Here is a 21,494-nt window from a genome sequence, read left to right on the forward strand (position 1 = left end):
ATGAAGAGTCTACGGTGCTCATCCGCTAGCGCAAGGAATACCACCGGCAAGTGCCCTAGTACTGCACATTTTTCAAGAGCATATTCCAAGAGCGATGCTGTGCAGTAACTTCCAAGGTACTTCCTCTCCCGTGACTGATCGCTCCACAATCATCATGCTGCCGATTCGAGCTGGTTCTAGCAAATGTTCTTCGAAACGGGACCACATGTGCCGGCCCAGGTGAGCCGGACGAAACAATGCACCAGCAGCGGTAGTGCATCGCGGAAGCATTTTTATGAATCGGCTGGTATGTGGCGAATCATGTCGGTGAACGCTTTGCCGGTGCCTTCTTCCACTGCTCGATGAATGTTGTGGTTATTGAATGTTTCGGTGAATATTTGATGATATGAGGCTAGCAAAACAAATGTTGAAATTTAAAACCAGGTTGGAAAAATTCGAAAAATCCCACCAACCGATGGAGGCGCCTGGTCGTTGACTCACAGAATGTGGTCTCCAATTTGAATATGAACGATTTTTTAACATAATGTTAATTCTGCAGCATAAACGAATTAGTTACAAACAAGTGAACGCTTACCAATAAGCCGCGCAAATGATTCGACCAAAAACAGGACAACGGCACGTTTGAACTAAACCAATAAAAAGGCATCCACCAAACCGGCTACCGGGTACTTCGAATCCGGTTTTCCAACTATCTCGGCTATCGTGGACGTTGGCTGACCAACAACTTCAGCTCCCGGCGAGCTCCTTTTAAGGAGGGAAACTTTTAATTATCCGCTGCGCTGCTCACCTCTAGGTTGGCCAGGTTTGGTCATACCGCGGGTGTGTCACTTTTACACGTCGCACACACCTTAACCCGTTGCCTCGTAACTGACAGTTTGGGATTTCCACCGTTCGCGGGGCACGCGGCAAACCAGGAGCTGCCATTTTCGCCGGTGGCCGCTTAATGCGCTTCGTTCGCACCTCGCCGCTCCGGACCGGAACTCGTCCGAAGACTCCACCACCGCGAGAAGGATAGACTGCCGGTCGCCAGTTTTTCGCCGGGTCGAGAAGTGACCGGCAAGAAAGTTTAGCACGACCTCGACTCGGCACCACACGGACACATCCCGCGGTGTCCCGGGGCACTCGCGAGTCACTGGCGGTAATTTATTGCAGCGCTCATTTAATTAACATAAGACGAAAGCGTATAAATCACGGGACAATAAATTAGACTTTGCCGGATAAAATTCTTGCGTTGCGGTGTAAAGTTTTCCAGGCCGTCCTCGGCCCTCTTGGAGCGCACCGAGCGGTGGCGCGTGAAGCGAAAGAAATCGGTGAACGAGCGCGTGCGAGATATTTGGCAGCGGCTCGAAGGCCGTTACGCTCATGCGATATGCTCTTGACATCGCGCTGCACGGTACCATTTCGAGTACGATCCCCCATGCCCATGATGTTGGCTTCTCATCCTGCGAAAGGGGTAACGAAAGCTGACCCCTTTCCTGGGCCACCCGAGTGTCAAGGCCTCAGTGCGCTAATGATTCGTCAACCGTTCGGTGGGCTGTTCCGTTTGGATGCACAATCTTTGCGATGCTGCTGCGTGTGTTGCGCCCCGCTAATGATGCCTCCGGTAATCGGGTAAAGTTAAGCGCGACGGAAGAAATTCTAGACCGGGTCGGTAATGAGGTGAAACGGTAGAGTGGCTAGTGCGACGCACGTTGCGAGCCAGCGATGCTGAAAGCGTCACGTTCAAAGTGTAGTTTGCTCACTTTGTGCCGGTTCATTACAACCACCATTAAAGAGTACCACATTTCGGGTGGTGGAGAATGAGTAAACATGTGCCGCAAATTAAGTGCAATATTTTTCTATATTAAAAATACGAATCCAATGGGTATACACTATAGTCTTTTGTGCGGCATTTTCAGTAACTGATGTTTCTTTGCTAAAATAAATAAACTATTGCGTACATCTAATGATCTGTTCTGACAGTCTTCTGTTCATCATTTAGTCCCTCAAAATTAAACGAGAACATAAATAAAAAATAAAACAGAAGGCGAAATACGAAGACAAGCATTACAAAATACTCTATTCGAGTGAACATTGCTAGGTACTGTCAAGCGACGTTGATTCAGAGAGTAAAGGCGAACATCCAGTCAACCGATTTTTCTAACGAAACCTTTATCTGGAACAGACGCTGGTGATGAAACAAGCCACTAGAAAAACTTACCAAACGAGCCACAAAATCAAAGAAAATTCAATAAGTACCATCTAGAGACGGCCGCGAGGTGTTGGAACTGAGAGAAGGTGAATCGAGCTCAACAGGTATTGATTATCATTAAATTAAAATCAACTGCCCTCATATGTACGCGAATACAGTCACGTTAGTTAGGATAAAAAAGGATCAAAATTACGTAGTTGGGCTCATACCATATACATAGCAAAGCATAACGCAAACGTCGAGTGAAGTCAAGTTTGACGTTGTGAAACATCGAACAACAAAACTTCGTGGGTCGCATGACACTAACAGGATCGAAGATTGTCTAACACACTCCTTCAAACTCCTTTCTGCAAAAAAAAATAGACGCGAAACAATTGATGACGAATTTGAACCATTCCAAAAACGTTAGAAGGATCCCCTCGAAACTTTAAATTAAACATCTGACGCGGAATTAATTGCTTTGAACCATTTGCTCGTGATGTTTTTTCTGTTTGACCGTGTTACATCTTGACTTTTTCGATCAAGGAATGTGCAAAAGATTCTCCCAATCGCGTGGTGGTGCTTGTGGTTCCTCCCGCCGCAGCACGGTTCCACCGTCCCAAACCGAGCTGGATGATGCTTTCTTCTTGTGCTCTGACAATCTTAGACACCACAGACGTTGCCCACGAGTCAGCGATTCACGAGGCAGAAAAAATGGCTCTGCGGTGGCCGCCCGTTAATGGGCAGGCGTGCCTTTCCCGGCCTGCCCAGCCTAAACCGACGAATTATTAAGGAGTTATTAAATTTATCGCAAAACTTTCGCTACAATCCAATTTTGTGAGCGTCGGTAACTGAGTGTTCGCCTTCGTCCGCCCGAATTTGATACCACGACCTTGCCGTGGCGTCCACTGTGGGACCCCTTCCACCACGGTTTCGTCTCTGCTTTAATAGAGACATAAACAGCAGAAATTAATTAGTAACCGAACCGCGCGGCGTTCCGGAGAGACCGAGGCGCAAAAGGCGGATTGTTATTCCTTTTTTTTTTGGTTTTGGGCCAGGATAATTAAAATTTTCAAAGAAGGTTCCTTGCTGCTGCTTACTCCTTCAAAATTTGCCCCTTTTTGCTTCCCCAACCATTAGCTGAGGTCAGCGAAGAGGCTGCCCCGCAAGAAAAACAAGATTTTCTCGTCAACGTCTTTCTCTTTGAAAGAAGAAAACGAAAGGAAGAGCAGGATCGAATTAAGTGACGCCGGTTTGTGTTATCGAAATGAATATCCTTTTTAGAAATCAATCGTTGGTGGTCGTTGTTGCACAACCTTTGGAACCAACAAAAAGAGGTTTAGCGCCGCGATAGGGAGGAAGTAACGAGCTTGTTTGACACGAGGCACTATTTCGTAGCCAACCTTCTCAGGGGCGGGTTGTAATCTTTTTGAATTCACAACAACACACCCCGTGGACAATATGTCTGAAGGGTTTCAAGAAGGGATATTAATTAAACACTTGGCGAAAGAATACTCGAATACTCAACAACATGCAAATGCGAACGGGCCAGTTTCTCGGCGAGGCCGTTATTCGTTATTCTCATGCAAGGATCAATATGTCGTGAGCTTGTCACCATTGCCGTTCCGTAGCATCGTCACACCTTTTCCGGTAAAAGCAAACACACACACACACGCAGCACGTCGACTGAATGATTAATATGGTCCCCGTAAGCAAATTAAGGCCTGATTTCACATGTGTCAAAGCCCTCCCGGGAGCGTGCGTTATTTGATCAATAATTTAGCTGAATTATTTATGTCTGTCTGACTCCGGGGGCCAGCGCAGTGCAGGTACGACCCGGAACCACCGGAAACGCACAGACGGCCCACAGGGACCGCTACCGCGACGTGGCACGACAGGACATGAGGGCTCGTATTGATTTTCAACCAAACCGAAGAACGTAAAGCGTCGCTGTCGGGTGTGCGTTTCGCACGAAAGCACATGCATGCTGCACCGTTGATTATGATCGACGAGCCGGCTAACGAACAAGCATGACCACGGGGAACGCTGCCTCCGGCCGGAGCCTACACGCAGCACGTCCCTTGAAGATTCGCGCCAAGCTATCGGAGGGCCTCTGATGGGTTTCTAGGGCCATTAAAGTCTCATGATATACAAGTTCTGACCGAATGTGTTCCTCACTATTGACCGCACCTATACTGAGTGAGCCAACCCAACAAATGGAACGCAACACCATTTGTAAATCCTGGTCATTCCATGGAGCGAAAAGCAGACTTCGCGGGCGGAGCGCTTTTTTTATTGATTTAACATATCATCCATTTTTGCAACACCATTCGTAAAACATTTTTGTCGCGATCGTAAACGACGCCGCAGCTGGAACAGGAGCAACCGTGGCAGGTGCAGATGCGCACCCAATAGAAGCAACAACGTCAACCCTGGGATCCTAACGCCCATGGTTGATATACAGCGGATCAACACGTGCGCAAACCAACGGGAGGTCGGGGAAACCGTGGCATCCGGAGCTGTTACTCGGCAGCTACTTCTCCAAACGTTGGCTGCTGTTGGAGACACATCGAGCACTGAAAGTCTGAAACGTCACAGCAAAGGCCACCTAAAAATCCAGCAATTGAGGCGCACAGCAGCAGCGCACAGCAATTACATAGGCGAAATTACATAGGGCAGCTACTTCTCCAAACGTTGGCTGCTGTTGGAGACACATCGAGCACTGAAAGTCTGAAACGTCACAGCAAAGGCCACCTAAAAATCCAGCAATTGAGGCGCAAAGTACATAGGCGAATGAAAATAAACTTCCGTTACCGTTTTGAACCAGATAAGGTTGACCAATGGCGTTAGAGTGTTTACGGTAACGCCATTCGTGGCTAACCAATGGCGTTAGTGCTTACCCTGTGATAAACAGTCGCAATTCGGGGAAAAATTGAAATCGTACTGCAATACAATGCAATCATCCATTGATATAAGGTTTACAGGTCCGTTGCAACTAACACTCTGATGGTCTGATAAAAAATATCATAAAACGCAGAACGGATCGTTCGATCGCAGTATGATTAGCAGAAATTGTAGTGAACGGAGTGTATTGTTACGCTTTGCATGAAAGTTTGCGAACCGGAGCATATTTCATTTCGGGCATCTTTATCGAGCTTCCGGAGAGGAAAAGTAACCGCGTGACGGGCGTAACCAGCTGACAGGGCTCATCAATCACGCCGAGAGTGCTCGTTTTTCCGGTCCATCCAAAGGCAGTTTCGTTTCGGGGCGGACAACACATAAAAAAAGACCGGAAGGCATCAGAAACCCGCTTTCGCACCATGGTAAGAACCAGTGAAACTAGAGCGAATTCTAGGAGAGCAAAAACAACGCCAGACCCGTACTCTCCCTGCTCCTGTCTTCTGGTGGTTTATCTTCCGGAAGGGTGTAGTTTTCGGCGGCGCGCTGAAAGAGACGTACAGCTCGTCATTAGTCTTTTGCGGAGGGATGACGAGGCGATGACAGTAAAGATAAAGGGATAGCGAGCATGTCGAAGCGACAAGGACGCAAGGACCAAGCGCATAAAAAAGGAGAGGCAAAAAACCAGGGCCCCCAACGTGCTGCAAGAGGTGGTTATCAAATACAGCAATTCGCTGTTGAGCTCTCAAAGGGTTGATGAATGTTCTAAATGATCTCTCAACTACTTTCCTACTTAAATTGAAATTCTTCCGGCAAATGGGTGGAACGTTAAAATAATTTGTCATCATCGATCATGCCGCGCTGGCCCTGGGGCATAGCCATCGATGGCGACGCTGCTCTTGCGACGAAGCTTGCTCAATACTCGGATGGCGATTCGAATTGTTCAAAAGTACAAAGCGGGAAAAGTTAAGGAGAAGCAGTAGTCCATCCGCGGCCAAAAACCCTCCAGTGGCTGCAGTTTTCCGTACAGTTGGATGACGACTGAATCGAGTGTGCACAAACTTTGAACACAGGCTTATTTGGTAACTTGCCATGCTTCGGGCTCATTTAAGCTTTAAGCTTTATCAGACAAGTCAACAGAATCAAACGATTAGTTTCATTCCGGATTTAATTGCGTCTACTTTAACGCCTATCAGCCAAATTACCGTGTGGGAAGGCATACCTAAGCTGCACCCAAGCGGAGTGCCAAACCTAGCCTGTCGGCAGAGCCAAATATGGTTCAGTACAGCCGAGCTTACGAGTTGCATTTCGACGTTTTTGAAACATTCAAAGCCCCTCGCGGCGAAATGGTGCCTCAGTATTTCGTACATTTCCACATATACATTTTTTTATAATAATGCATGACTGTAAGCTAATTTATAACGACTCAAGCGAAAGCTTACTTTTTAACGAATTATCCGCGAATTATTATCCGCGTGGAACGAGGACTTTCCACCGAAAAATGCTGCAGTCTTCGCGGAAAGCGCAACTCAAAAAAATGGGACGACACCCACTTTTTCCATGCACTCTTCTTCCTCGAAAGCCAATCGGGTATGCAAACATTGTTGTACCCGGGAGCAGAGCAAATTGCATTATTATGCTTCTGCCGGAGCTTCACCCACACGTGCCAATCAGCGTCAGATGGCGGGGCGCTGAAGAAAACTGCTTTGGTCCTGATTGATCCAATCACGATCAGGCTGTGCGGTTCCCTTCGCAGCGCAGCAATCATACGTCCGGATGTCTGCTCTGGATGGTTTGCATCCGTCTTCGGTAAAAAGGCGTTCCGCGTTTATGCCACGCGTACGTCCGGTGCGCATCCTTCAGCCAGAGATGTGTCACCTTTTCCGAATATAATTGCATATAGAAATGCACAATTGTTTGCACATAGCATATGCAGCTTATGCTAGCTGATCCCACCGCGATCATGAAAGATAGAGACCCAAGGAAAACAACATGAGCCACGGATGACAAGAAATATTTAACGTTTTGAACAAAACTATGGCCCGCAGCCATTGGGTTGCCAACCGATGGCCAGCTCTATGAAACAGCGAGTACAAGGGGCGCGAAGCGTTAATGTCCGTGCGGCCACCAAAATCTGTTCCGGTGAACGAAACGGTCTTTCGGTCCGTCCTTGGGAGTCCCGCATCCCGGAAAACCATCACAGGAACCAATCCGATCATCGATTCAGCAGCACCCACCGGAAGATTGGTACACATCGTCGGTGCGGACGAGGGCGAAAGTGAATATATTGACGTTCGGCAACTTACCTCGCGCCCACAAGCAGACTGTTGGAGTTCGGATCGCGCAGCACTAGCTTGAAGTAATCACTCGTTGATTCATTTCCTTGGAACCGCAGGTACTCCTTGTCGGCTACGGAGAATAGAACGATAGGAAAGACATAAATTAGTGTTAGAACCTGTCGTTGATTAGCGTTGCAATGAACCATATAGAAAGTTAGGTAACAACAATGTGGGGTCCTACTCGGGTGTAGGTGTACATAGCCTCGAACAATTCACTGTCGCCTGGTTCCATTGGGGAACAGCTTCGATCCAACACTTTCAAACTTTCAACACTTGTTCAGATGAAGCAGGTTATCAACTGTGGCCACTGTGGTGAATCTAGAGTCATGTAACTCTATCTTCATCTTCAAAATCGCGTGTAATACTCATACTAACTACGCCTTCACTCGACGGGGGACGCACCGCCGGAAAACGATTGGAAAACCACTGCTACTAGATGCTACGGTGCACTTTTGCCCAACTATGACTTTTCATTCAACAATTTGATATTCACGTCACCCGTTAGTCGTCTAAGGATGTTTACCAGAAGAAGAAACAAAAACACAACTCAAGGCCGTTTGGAGAACGCTTCCCGTTTTCTGCACACCGACTGCCACGCTGCATGACTCATAGTATCACCATTCGTTGACCTCAATTCTGCAGAAAGCCGGCTCGCGACGAATCACGATCGCCCAGCCCATGCGCGAGCGTCTTCGGGTTCTAAATCGCAAGTCTACACATCTACAGCTGAGACTGACGAACACACCTGTTCCGTGCAGATGGACGACGTTGGGGGCTCAACCAGTCACGTGAACTGCGCGAAGCCAGTATTGGTGTGCGCCGTGCAAACGGGTAAAGGCTTCGAAGCGATGGGTGGTGTGTTCGAAAAGTTCTGCTAATTTTGTATTGACGGGGGCTACCTCTATTCGATTAATGATTTTTATGGCTCTATGTTGCTACTCATGTCACTCACTTATGGTGACAAGTTCGGTCATTTTGAGTAATCATTCAATTTTTGACAACTGTTTTGCTTGGACAAGTTTTGACTCATCGTCGATTCTACTCCGGAAAAAGAGTGGCAAAGAATCTTTATCAAATTTTGTGTGAAAAAACGAAATTAAGAGCGCGGACGCAATCGAAATGTTGACTGTGTCTCATGTTGCAGCTATTATGGCCCAGAGCCACGTTTGCATCATGAGCTGTTGCCAAAGGGTAGAACGGTCAATGAGGAATATTACCTGCAAGTTGTGCGCAATTTGACCGAAGCAATGCGCCACAATCGCCCGGATTTGTGGGAAGGCTTTTGCGCCCCTGCTCACACATTGTTGTTTCTGTGCGAATTTTTGGCCACAATAGTCGTCGTCGTCGTCGTCGATGAGCCAAAACACGTCCAAACAAAACAGAACTTTTTGAACACACCACGTACGCAGCGCACTCGTAAGAATTGGTTTGAGTCATCGAATCGAAATACGGAAAACAACGAACGGGAAACGCCGATTGGTCCGATTGCAAACCCCTATTTCTGTGATAACAGAACGCTCACGTAACCTGTTACAATAAAAATCGCCCATTTCCAATATATTTATCACGCGAATTATCAGTAAATAAAACACACCTCCAAAATTGATACCGTGAGAGCGAAGGCATAGCCAATAAAAGCAAAGCCGGGTTGCCCGGTGAATATCATTTTTATCTGGACCGGGCAACCCGAACAAGCCTTTCAACGAGCGTCGCGTACTAACATGGACGATGAGGTAAGTGAGCTCAACGTGCCGCGTCGCCGCGGAACCGTGTTCAATCCTGTCTGCAGTCCGACGTTGCGCAGCGCGTCGTGGTTAATTATCGATTGTGAAAAGAGTGTGAGTTTATACAAGTTTCGGTGTACTCAGTACGACAGATGATTTAAAAATGCGAAGCGTAAAAGTGTGTATTTGTGTTGTCAAGCGACGAACCCAGTGACTTGTGAATGCTTTTCAAAAAGCTGATGCAACACATGTTTCTATTGCGTTCTCTTTGCAGAAAACTCGTTTAGCATCCAAGCACAACTCTTTGGCACGGGTGTTCTACGAGCGGTGCTGTGAAGACGGCGTCGTACCTCCGGATATAGGCTACAATTTGAGTGAAGGGTAGCGGTTGCGGCTGACATTCATCTAAAGACCACCCCCGGCTCGTCACCATCGACTGTCTGTACCGTTTACGATCACTCTGGAAAAACTGTAAAGAACTTAAAGGACAACGGAAGTGTGGAAAGTTAAGCAATGGCTCTCCCGAAGCCGGTTATCGATGTGATGAAGGCGATCAAATGCCAACGCATCAAGACGCTGATGGAAATTATGTACTTTCTTGGGGCACTGATTGCGCTGGCGTTGGAGGGAATAGAACAACAGAAGGCACGCAGGAGTGTCCAAAAGAGCACTAGATGTGCGGTGTACCGTAATTCGTGACGCAGTACTGTGCGTTTCACGCAAATTATGTTATTTGCAATAAAGCATCTACTCTAATAAGGCTCAGCGAAGAGGGAAGTGGGTGCTGGTGTCACAAGAGTAATCTTCCGCTTCTGTAATCCAAGACGCGATGGTGGAAACCATGGCGCAGCCATGAACGATCAGGGTCAAGCGGCGTGAGCAGGGACCAGCCCCGAAAGATAAGCGAACAAGGCAAAAAGGGCTCGGGTGGATAACGAAAGAAATTTTGCGTCAGATTCGGTTGATCTGGGTCGCTGAAAACGTGGAACCGGAACCACCACATACGATGTGTATAATGTAGATAATAGATAGACTATAATAGATGACGAAATATCGCGGGATTTTCAATCTTAGTATGGATTACCGAATTACTCACGACACAAGTAGCAAAAAAACGCAAAAGCTCTTTGATAACAACAACTCTTCGAAACCTTGTTACCTCATAGCATAAACCTTTTTTTAATTTTTATGATAAATTTTTTGGCATGGTCATGAAACAATTGTTCTTTCTTAAATGATAGCTGAAATCAACACACACTTGCGACAGTGCACAATTCGGCTGTTGGAGCCGTTGCGGTTAACGCAACGTCACGACAGGAACACTACTTGTTTGACGCTGTCTATGAGTTTTCATGACATCCACACCATTCACGAAGCCAATAGGTGAAAGCTTGGTGCTTTTCAGCACTTCCCGACGCCACCATTACAATCACCGGCGGCCCACTCAGCCACACTCGTTTAGTCGAATAAATTTGAATAAAATTAATTAAACTCGAATCATAATCATTACGAAACAATGGTCTAAAAATTGCCATAATATCTCACGGACTTGTGGGCTCCCGTTTCGGAACTCTCCCGGTGTCCCTCGAGAGGACCGACGCCGGCTGCTGGCACACAGGGCCAACCAAATCCCAATGGCGTCAGCGAAACAAATGACAAGCACGCACTGTCGCGCATTATGTGGCGGCACCCGCGAATCGAGAGCGAGAGAGAGACGAAGAGGGGCCATTGGGAAATCGTAGAGTCCTGCACTTTAAACGCGCCCATGGTTAAGGCAGAGAGGAGGAAAAGGGGACAAGCACGGAAAGGACAGCCCGGACAAAGCATCGAAAACGGATGATGATTATGATTATGATGCGGGTCTGGATCCGTCTGCCTGTTTCAGCAGACCCGTTTCAGCTCCGTGGTTCGGTAAGCCTTCCAAAAACTATTTACTGCACGGCCCAATAAATCTCGAGCATAGCAAAACCATCGTTTGCTACGAACCTTTGTTGGCTCGTTGGCTTGTTGAATGTCAAATATTCGAAACAGTTGAATAATTTAGAACGTTGCGCTAAAGTTGAATAATTTTTGGTTTTCAAAGTGAACAAGTTTTTAAGAGACCAAGCCCGATGATTGTCGAGTCACGTAGCAAGCAAAGCGCGTAGTGAGGCGGGGTGAGCATAAAGCGCGAGATAAAACTGATGATTATGTCCCGGCAGTGGTGACAGCTCACCGGGATCCCTTCATCCCCTACCGGACGGACCGACCGACCAACCGACCGAACGGAGGAGCGGCCGCCTCCGGTCGGATCAGCAAACGACGCGATGGACGACGTTTGTGCCGTTCGTTACCGTAATGGTCGGGTGATCATCCTTTCCCGGACATTTCCCGGCACCAAAAACCTGTCTCCCCAGTTAACTGGCACGCACACACAGTCACAAAGTCCACAGGGATTAGCGATTTAAAATATTCCAAACGCGGAAAGATCGTCTGTCTGCAGCTTGGATGCACTTTAAAGTCACACCGGTGGCGGCCCGTCTCATGTTACCGAAAGTCATCGGAGTAAGCTCTCCGAACGTACTAAAGCCACTGGTTCCGTTATCCCACTGCCCTGACTTGCATCCCGGGCACATTATCAGGTACCTTGCATTGCTCCATAAAATGGCCACAAATGGTGCTTCTCAAAGTGATTATCGAGAAGTGGAACAATAGGCGGTTAAAGAACGAGCTCCGAAACACTAACGCAAATAGGCAGCTAATTCAACGTCGCAAACAACCCTCGTGAGCGTAGAAATCAAACAGCCTTTGTCGCGAGGACAAATCCTTCAGCGAACTAGACCTGATTTGCGTGCACATTTCCTGCGGCAAGTGCAGGGCCGGAGTTTTCTAAACTGCGCCGTAACGTACACACGCGAACACCGCACGGGAGCGACTCTTCGTCCTGCCCGGGGTGAATGGCCGCAAAATGATACGCTAGCGCCCCGGGACGGGATAACACTCACTTGCCCCTTCGTTCCACAGTATGTTGGTTTATCGTTTTCCCCGCTTGAGGACGCAAAAGGCAAACCCTTTGCGTCGAGATGCCATGGGCGAATCCTAGAAAAGGGACCATATTTCCAGGGAAGTTCCTTATTTCGGGTCCCCTCGGCTGCTGCCGGCGACGATAGCGGTAATTGATTAGAGAAAGAGTGTGCGCCGCGACCGAGGGGTGACTTGCCCCTTATACATTTATGAGCTTGTCCGTGTTTACACAGGAGGTTTGTGCACATTTGTCACATCGTACTTTTACGCCCTTTACATTCGCGACGCTAATAGAATCGTTAGGATAGAAGGGGAAAGAAATGGTTGGAAAACCAGAAGCGGTACGCGGAAAGTTTGCAATAAATCGAGTCGAGCAGAAAAAGGAACCCAACATCTCGCTGGGAATCTTAAGATATCCTTACACACAGTCCTGTACACTTCCGGTGTAAGTCCAACGGAAGTGAAGTGAAATGTTTGTTCACGAAACAAACGAATCATTTCCTGGGATTGATTCCAAGCCAACTATTTTCTTCGGCCATCGACCAACAGGGTGATCCAAGAGCATTGTCTAGCATTTGTCGAGGGCTATTGTTGAATCACTCTTGTCAACATCGATTTTAAATCCGAAGAGGATCGATACTATACGCTGCCATGGGTTTGCACTACCTTTTTATTTGCATATACTAAAATTGAAAGAAAATTGAAAATTAAATTGTTATTGTGTATTTTAACGAGTTCCTCTGAAGTTTGCTCAAAACTCAAAATTATTGCAACAGAGTTTCTGATTTTTATTCCATGATTGAATCCAACGCGCCTTAACTTTCGCGTTGACCTACCATTCGTTCCCTGATGTCGTCGATTGTTCTCGATAGCAGTCTGAGTCTGTACAAATGAAAGAGGATTAATTGTCTTGCAGGACTATTCGAAACTCTTCTGCGCCCGACAACTGCTACATTCTCAAACACACTCGCACACATTCCCCGTGTCTCCTTAAAAAGGACAGAAACTTCGTACACCAACCATTAGCGGTCGGTCGCTTCAGCAGCACCCTCTGCGCTGCAGTTCCAGCCCTAGCAAGGATTATCTATCAACCGTGACTGAAACTACACAACACCGGCGGGCGCGCTGTGTGGAGCGCGAAAAACTGCAAATGTTCCCGAAAACAAAAAAGCAACACCCAACAACCCCTTCAACGTCCTCCGGCTGAGGGAAGCAATTGAATGTGGCAGCAACCCGCTTTCCCTGGGAACATCATTCCAACCCAGCTCGACCTAAACGGGAAAAGAGCGAACCATCTGGTTACACACATCTGACTTCCAGCAGCAGCATATCGGGGCATCGTACTTATGCTGCGGGCTGCGCAACATAACGACGTCGTGCGGAACCGAGTTTTCCGACGGTGGAGAAGTTCAATTGTACGAAATTACATTAATTACCCCTATACACGTCAGACATTCACGTCCTGCGACCTGGCGTGGATGGCGGTGTCCAGCGCGCTGCTCGCTTTCGAGAGAAACGGGAATTAAATTCACCAAAAACTCTGAAACCCTTCACCGATGGGGTGCCAGACGCAGGGCTGTGGATGCCGAAACGACCATCGCCGACGTTGGTTGATAAGTAGTGAAGCTGCACCTTGTTTGTTGAAAAAGTTTTGAAACTACTTTTCTGAGTGAAAACTCTCTTTTGCGCTCGCTCACTCACTCACTCACTCTTTTGCGGCAACACAACCAGAAAATGAAACCATCCCAAAGCTAGGCAACTCTTAAATGATATGAATCCATTGAACAATCATTAGAAAATCTATAACTGCACAACCTATTGACCAAGCTCGTAATTTAGAGGACGATATGAAACACGGTCGACGGATCCGTCCATGGAGAGTTTCGTCATGAAGGGGCCCCTCATTCCCAAAGTTTAGGGCTTAAGGATGTGGCCAGTCCTTCGGAGGATTGTGCTTGATTGCTGGTTTGATTGATACCGCTGTTGCACGAGGTAGGGTGCAGAGATGCAAAAGATATGCTCCCGACAGCTCGTCCACCGTCACCCACTCAATCCAAACCAGGGGTCATCAACCGAGACCAAAGCGGAATCCAGGCATGGTGAGCTGCAACATGAAAGGATGCTCCTTTCGCAACCGCAACCTGCCACTGCTCGTCCCGTGCCCTCAATCTGTGACCTACATTATCCTCCGCAACACACAAAAGCCCCCCCCACACGGACGTCAAATGGTGCATAGTGATGCTTCGGACGGACCGACCACCCTCGCCGGTCCCGGCGAGTGACCAATGCTGAGCGATCCCGAGCATGATGTTCAATTGAATTGTTGCATAATTTCATTTCCACATCTCCGGAAACCTCTGGACAGTGAAATGCAATTTGGGTGCATTATTGGTTACGAATCGTGTGATTATCCTGGCGGGATGGGCCGGTGTGACACACGAGGCAGCAAGACGGACGGAAGCGGCACTGGCAAATGCAATTAGAAAAAGGCCTCACCCCAAGAACAAAAAGGCAGTGATCGGAGCGAAGCTGAGCAAATCGAGAAATGAAGCAACGTTATTTTGTTCTGCTGGCACTGGCCAGTCGACCGGTTTGCTGACTGACTGGGTGTATCCTCGCGGGAGAAACGGTGGCCAAACGGAACGACGCCGTGGGCTATCGATTGCGAGGATGCAAAACCGCACGAAAGAGCATCTTGGAGGTCGTTAGTTAGTTCTGCGTGAAACAACGCAAATCGAGCACGCAATTAAGTGAAACCAATCAAAGAGTTACCAACGGTTAAAGTGAAGAAAACTGTTATCCTTCGTAGTCTGCTCTTTACTGTTGTTAAGTTTAGTGCTCTTTCAAAGTTTCTTAATCTTGGTTTAAAATGTTCCCCCATTCAAACGAGCCAGTTTCCTGTGTATGTTGAGTTGTCATCCTATCACATTGGCAGACAATTGATTGAAAGCCAAAACCAGACAGCTCTAAATTATTACCACTTTGGGACTGATCCACAAAACCGCAAAACTATAATACTTTCGAAATATTACGATTTCACTCAACAGCGGCTTTAAGATGAACCATTCTTAACATAGAACTACACTCCAAAGAAGCTACCGTCCTTTGGCAATTTCCGGATGTGAAACAACCTTTCCGTGCGCCTTTTGTGACCGTCACAAAATTAAACACGTTCCCGGGCACAATTTTAAACACTCATCCGGAACACGCCCGCAGCTCACGGGGCGCTCGCAGCTAAACGCACAGCGCATTTTACTAACTAACGGCACGTGGATGGGTTTATTTGATTAGTTCGGGGTTCGCCGAAAATCGTTAACCATTTCGTTGCGAAGATTAAGCCCAATCATCGGCCGCGAAAGGCAGCAACCGGAATGGGCATTACTTATTCCCGGCAGGTTCGTTACATTTCACGCACGAAAACTATTCCGCCACAAATGGTCGCGTCCGCGTGTTCATGAAGACATCCGCCGGTCGCCGCGGCCAACCTTCGTCTTCTTCTTTTTGATTACCCGGCGGTAGAGCCACGGGACGCGAGGGCTGCTGGCGGTCGTAGGTTGTGCTAATTTAATCAGTTCTCGCATACCAGAACCAAGCCAAGTCACTTCATCATGGCGGGGCCCAGGCTCAGCCTTAGCGTCGTCGTCGTCGGCAGCACCGAGCCTCGAAATAGGTTGTGTGAGCCCAATTTTCCGAAGAAATGAACCTTTGTTTCGGTGAAATGATACATCGCGCACCGTCCGGAGATACGGCGACGATGGCGGCGAGACGAAAGAATCCACTATCACTCTCTATATATAGCGCGCGCCCGACCCGGGATCCAGGACCCGCCACCGACACCGGCTTGCCCGAAATTCCTGGGTTAAAGTGTCGTACGGTGTGTTGGGTTCTTGGGCCGGGAATGTAATTATGCGCGCAGCCTACAAACACCACCCAAAGGACACTCTTTGGCGATCGAAATTGACCGAACCGGAGACAGGGCAAAACGCAGCATTCTGATGGATGTCTGGATGGAACGGACAAATCTGGGCGCTGTGATTCGATTCGAGCAATTGAAAAACTAATTGATTGATTGATTGATTTCCAGCGTAAAACGTGCCCAAGGAACACTGAACTTGATTGTTGTATTAAAAGTTGTTGAAATACACCGATGCGGGGAATCCGAAGCTCAATGAGCTCAATAACAGTGAGATGAGCTGCGTTGACCACAGTGAGAACGGGCTTCTCACTATGGCAGCCATCTAATTGCAACCCTCCCATCAACAAACGGTCAGCAAATAACCGATCAAAGCCAATCCAATTGGCAAGGGCAACCTGTCCGGAAACCTGTCAAGCAATTTGCAACTTTCTCGAATCGACCTGTATTCAAAGGTTTTAAAGGAATTCTAGAGAAATATAGCTAAAGGTCGTCCGCCTGAGGCGGCATCATGTCGGGCAGGCTGCTCCCGAAGCAGCGTAATCATGAATTATGCGCTGATGGGAGCAAAAGCTTTACTTTAAGCAGTTTGATGGCGTATTCGCCCAAGTTGCTGCTGTGTGATTATCCAATAAAGTATTTGCCCGAACGGTGCTGATGCTAGTAGTGGGCAGCGTTTCCGGCGGAGCGCTGCTGCCCGGGGGGAACCCTTCATACCGAGTTATGCTGCTTTTATGTGCACGTCACCCAGTCGTGAGCCCGGGGCCTGGCTTTTGTCGCAATAAACAAACACTGTGTGACCTCTCTCGCTCGCTCGCTCGCTCTCTCTCTCTCTCTCTCTCTCTCTGTGGTGCTGCACTCGGCGCTACAACAAATCGCATGAATAATTTGTGCAAAAGTTTATGTGCGATCACACACATACACACGCATAGACTCCAGTTCCAGCGCCGGCTGCTTCCTGGCGGCCGCATGAAATTTCCAGGAGTTTATCGTCGAGTTTTCCGCTCGCCTGCGGCCTAAAACTGGTAGACGGCAGCAGCAGCAGCGACCGTGCGTTCGTGTGGAAACTTGGGCAGATGGTTTTTCTTCCGCTTCCCCCCCTTGGCCCTGTCTCTCTGGCATGCTGTGGCTGCCTTCGTCTCGGTCTGACTCCCGGCGAGGACACACACTCACACACAGAGGGAGAAGATGACGACAAATCGTTTAAGAATCTGCGACAACGGGGGGGCGCACAGTTGGAGAGCGCGTGTGGTGGCGCACCATAAAGAGGAATTCAAATGAGAAAGGCTTTTCCGGTGGCGCATAGGCACAGTTTTCCTTTTCCGTCCCTTTTTCCAATCCTATTCCTTTTTGTTCGGCCCAACGATGCAAGACTTAGAGCCGGTGTGTGCGCATGCGCCACGCCGTCAACTGCCGAGTGCCGAGTTTTGCGAGCGAAACACAATCGTGAATGAATCCGCCAACTTTCGGAAGTTGGCGACTTGGCGAACGAGGTGCTCGGTTTGCCGGAAGCTTGCAACTTTTCGGCGAGCAAAATGAATTATACGATTGTGAGTGAGAAAAGTATGGGAAAATTAACTCATTAGACCCATGAAGGAACTTGATTTGGCGAATTGGGCGATTTCGAGTGGATTACGCAATTGTTTCGTCTGGGGCTGGTGAGGGCTACGTAAGGGAAGCCGACTGAACCACATACACGTGCAACGATTACGGCTCGAGGAGAGAGCCATCAAAGGACCTTTTGCCTTTTGAGCGATTTGGAGAACCTTTAGAAGTTGTCCGTTACTTTTCTTCCTTAGTGCCCTGTGTGTTGTAGCGATGTTGAATCGATAAGCAAATTGTTGAATGAACGAACAAATGAACACGAACGAACTCTAAACATTTTAGCCTAATCGTAGCTCAACTTCGGACTTTCAAACGAAGCGTCACATTTTTAGCTCCCAACGATTGTGAGCGCGATTGGAATTGCATCAGCCGGTGACGGATCATCTTGGCAAGGAAAATCGCTACGCCGCCACACCGCACCGTATCGATAGTCAATCAAGCTACTCGTTTCGGTGATGCCCCTCACGGAACGTTCTTCTGCCACTTTTGTCAATGCTCCACACGAATCTCCATGCAGCAGGAGCGAGCCGCTACAATCGACGTCCGGGAGCCAAACCGGAGTACTTTTTGACAGGAAGAAAAATCACGCACACTTTCCAGAGCGTTCTCTGGGGCATTCTGAGGACCCGACGGAACGGAACGGAAGCTTCCGCCCTCATTTTCCAGACTAGCTACCCCCAGGAGAAAAAAAAAACACATCACTCCGCCGTGCCAGGGAAAATCTAATCAATCACGCTCCGCTCGGTTTCGCCTGGCGTCTGACGTGATTTCGAAGTTGCTCACGGAACACAACGCTTTTGAGCAGCGCGGTTCTTCCACTTTCGTTCCTGGCTTCGATGCAAAAGTTGTTGAACTAATATTAAACCACGGTGCCAGGGGGGACCCAAGGGACCGAGCCAAGAAGTAGTGTCGAAGCATTTTTGGAATCGAATTAAAATAACAATTCCCCGACCCAGACTCACGAGTAGTTCTCCCGGAACTACCGCCATTTTTCCCGGAAGAGCGATTCCACTAGTTTGATTCGGAAATCGTTCCCTGTGTTCTCCAGAGGCTCGTACCAACCACCGCTATGTGTGTGTGCATAAACATCATTTTCATGATAATGGAACATTTTGCCGCGGGCCAACCGTACTGTTGACGTACCGTGTCCGTCTGTCCCGAAGGAGGAAAACAGAATCAACGACCACGACAACGGATGGTGAACTCCGAAAATACTTCCTAGCTCGGAGTCGCAATGCTATAATCCTTTGTCCGTGTATCGTCGGGGCACACCGCACGGGGGGGTTTCCATCGAATGCATTACACCACCAGCCTGCCCGAGGGAGGAAAATCAATGTGACGTAACAATGGTTGGGACGCAGGCTAATGGGTAGCTTCGGGCACACACCGAGTCCCTGTGAGCGGAAACCGTATGTGACTCATCGTGGTGGGTTTGGGGGACAAATTTGGAAATTTTCCGACTACCTTTCTGGCCTGACCAACGCAGCCGAATCGACCACTACGTTGGTCCATCATTTCTTGGTCTATGCACGAGAAAAAGGTTTCTTTCAACACCCATTGCAATGACCTATTTTCCGAATTAGATTACCAGGAACGATTTAATGACTGGAAAAAGTATTTATAAAATATGACATAATTAATTAAACCGTGAATTGATTTGATAAGCGTAAATAACAAATACTCAACACAATGACTGGATATTGAAAGTTCCTTGAGACCGCCGTTGACCTTATCTTACAACTGATTTATAACGTGATGAGAAACTGCTCCTTATCTCGTGGTTGAGGTGAAGTAATCATGAAAAAGCATTAGACGTCAGGAGACTTGACATGATTTGACAGACTTGAGCCCGCCGTCACGAGACCCACTTATCGACCCTTAGGAAGGCACGAGACTCGGAAGTTTTCGAACGGCGTAGTATCAGCCAACCGACTTCCCATTGCATCCACCACAGATACGGTGGAGCGATAAGGATTGCGTCGCCTCGCTTCGATCTCACGGACATATGTTCCAGTAATCGAAAATATTCCTCCTCGCAGGCTCTGCGTTCGGAATTCCCGGACTCCCTCGGAACCGTTTGTCGACGACGCACGGTCGATCGGTCGTTGGATGGATAAGGATAAGCGCCCCCTTCTCTCCTCCACCGGACGCGTTCGATATCTGCGTACAGCTTTTTCCAGTTCAGGCTTGGGCGAAATTGCAAAAATGATGACACCCTAGGAGTGGTCTGGGCGCGGTGGCCGCAAGGACGAAAGATGATAAACGAGAGTGGTGTACACCGACGGTCCGGGTGTAACGCCACCCCCGCCCCACGGCAGGCAGGCAGGCAGGCATACAGAAGGACGAAAACACGAAGGACACTTGTATATATTTGTTTTTGCATGTTATCGCGGTGACGGCGGAGGTCCTGGAGCGTCCCGGAGTCTGCTGTGGCTGTGTTTGGCGTGTCCCCCACGAACGCACTGAAGAAAAGTGAAACAAGAAAACCAAAAGCGCGCGCGGGAGACATTCTGACAGAGCCGGGCAAGAAAAAAACCATGCACCCGAAAACCGGTTCTCGGGATCGGGAAGGACCGAGAACCGAACGAGGACAGCCCGGAACCTCAACCAAATCCATTATCAAGATAAATGAACAACACGGAAAAACGCCCGGGCCAAATCTCGGTGGAATGTGACTAATGGAAAGCGGAGGGCATGGGACGGGTTGGGGCTGGGGCTGGCGTAGGTTATGCTGCTGCAGCCAGCCGGGGAGCAGCATTACATTAGAGAGAGGGAGAGAGACAGAGCCCCGGTTTTGGTTGCGGACGAAAACGTTACCACAAGGAGAAAAAAAAGATAAATAAATAAGCACACTGTGTCCTTGGTGGCTCAGGAAAAACTTGGCCATTGTGTTCCACACCCTGTGTCACACAGAAACTCGCTGGTATGCCCGGGCACCGATCATGACGCGCCGTGGGACGATGCTATTGATACTAATTTACTTTCGCAAAGTTTCGTCTTTGCAACCACAGGACACTCAACGGCCGGGGCGGGAACGCAGAAATTGGAACAGACTTACGGCATAATGAGGGGCATTTATCATCCCTTAATTGGAATGCCGGCGGATGTGAGCGCATACCTAGAAAGAGAAAAAGCAGAGACCACAAATAATGAATTAAATTCAATATCGATAGCTTTAGCGAGACGAATTTATAATTGTTGGATGGTCAGCACACCCATACATAGATCGATCGATGGTACCAACGAAAACTTGCTTCTGGACCTTGCTTTGGCAAAGAAAATAAAGAAAAGAAGGATCACTTTCGAAAGAATTGCACGATGTAGTGCACGGCAAACAATTAAGTGTTGTTGCGACTTTTCGATTTGTTCCTTTTTGTTCTGCAATAAACGAAATTAAAAAAGAACTTGTTCCCGACAACAAAGCAAAGTACCGGACAAAGGCACAGCAACACGGGACGAAATCAAGTTTTCAATTGGGCTTTCCACAAAGAACGGCGTAGCCAGTAAATTAGATTGGGAAGATTCAAGTGGTGCATCGGAAATATCGCATCCTTGCTCGAGAGTACTGCACGATTCACTCGAACATGTACTAAAAGTGACCATATCAACGATTTTGGTTGTTTATAGAGAAAGCCAGATTATCATTCCAGCCATCATTCCTAAAATGGAATCTGCTTGAAACTGCTCGAAACTGTTCGAACGATGGGTTTCTGGTGAGGGCAGCAGCTAAGAGAAGATGAATGTCACTTCGCTTGATGAATTCCATTTCCCCGGCAATTGGCACGTTGAAAGACACTTTGATGCATTCTCGCACATCAATTCGCACTCGCCAACGACTTCCA

At 48.2% G+C, this 21,494-nt stretch overlaps 1 protein-coding gene across 1 annotated transcript in view; it reads right to left on the reverse strand.

Annotated features, from left to right (window-relative positions):
• Window positions 1–21,494, reverse strand: part of LOC131212169 (semaphorin-1A) — a 97,586-nt gene that overhangs the window by 26,253 nt on the left and 49,839 nt on the right. Inside the window, exon 2 of the mRNA XM_058205932.1 lies at window positions 7,375–7,477. Coding sequence (XP_058061915.1) covers window positions 7,375–7,477 — 103 coding nt within the window. The remainder of the gene's footprint in view (window positions 1–7,374; window positions 7,478–21,494) is intronic.

The sequence above is a fragment of the Anopheles bellator genome, chromosome 2 (assembly GCF_943735745.2).
Source record: "Anopheles bellator chromosome 2, idAnoBellAS_SP24_06.2, whole genome shotgun sequence".
In the NCBI taxonomy this organism is placed as follows: domain Eukaryota; kingdom Metazoa; phylum Arthropoda; class Insecta; order Diptera; family Culicidae; genus Anopheles; species Anopheles bellator.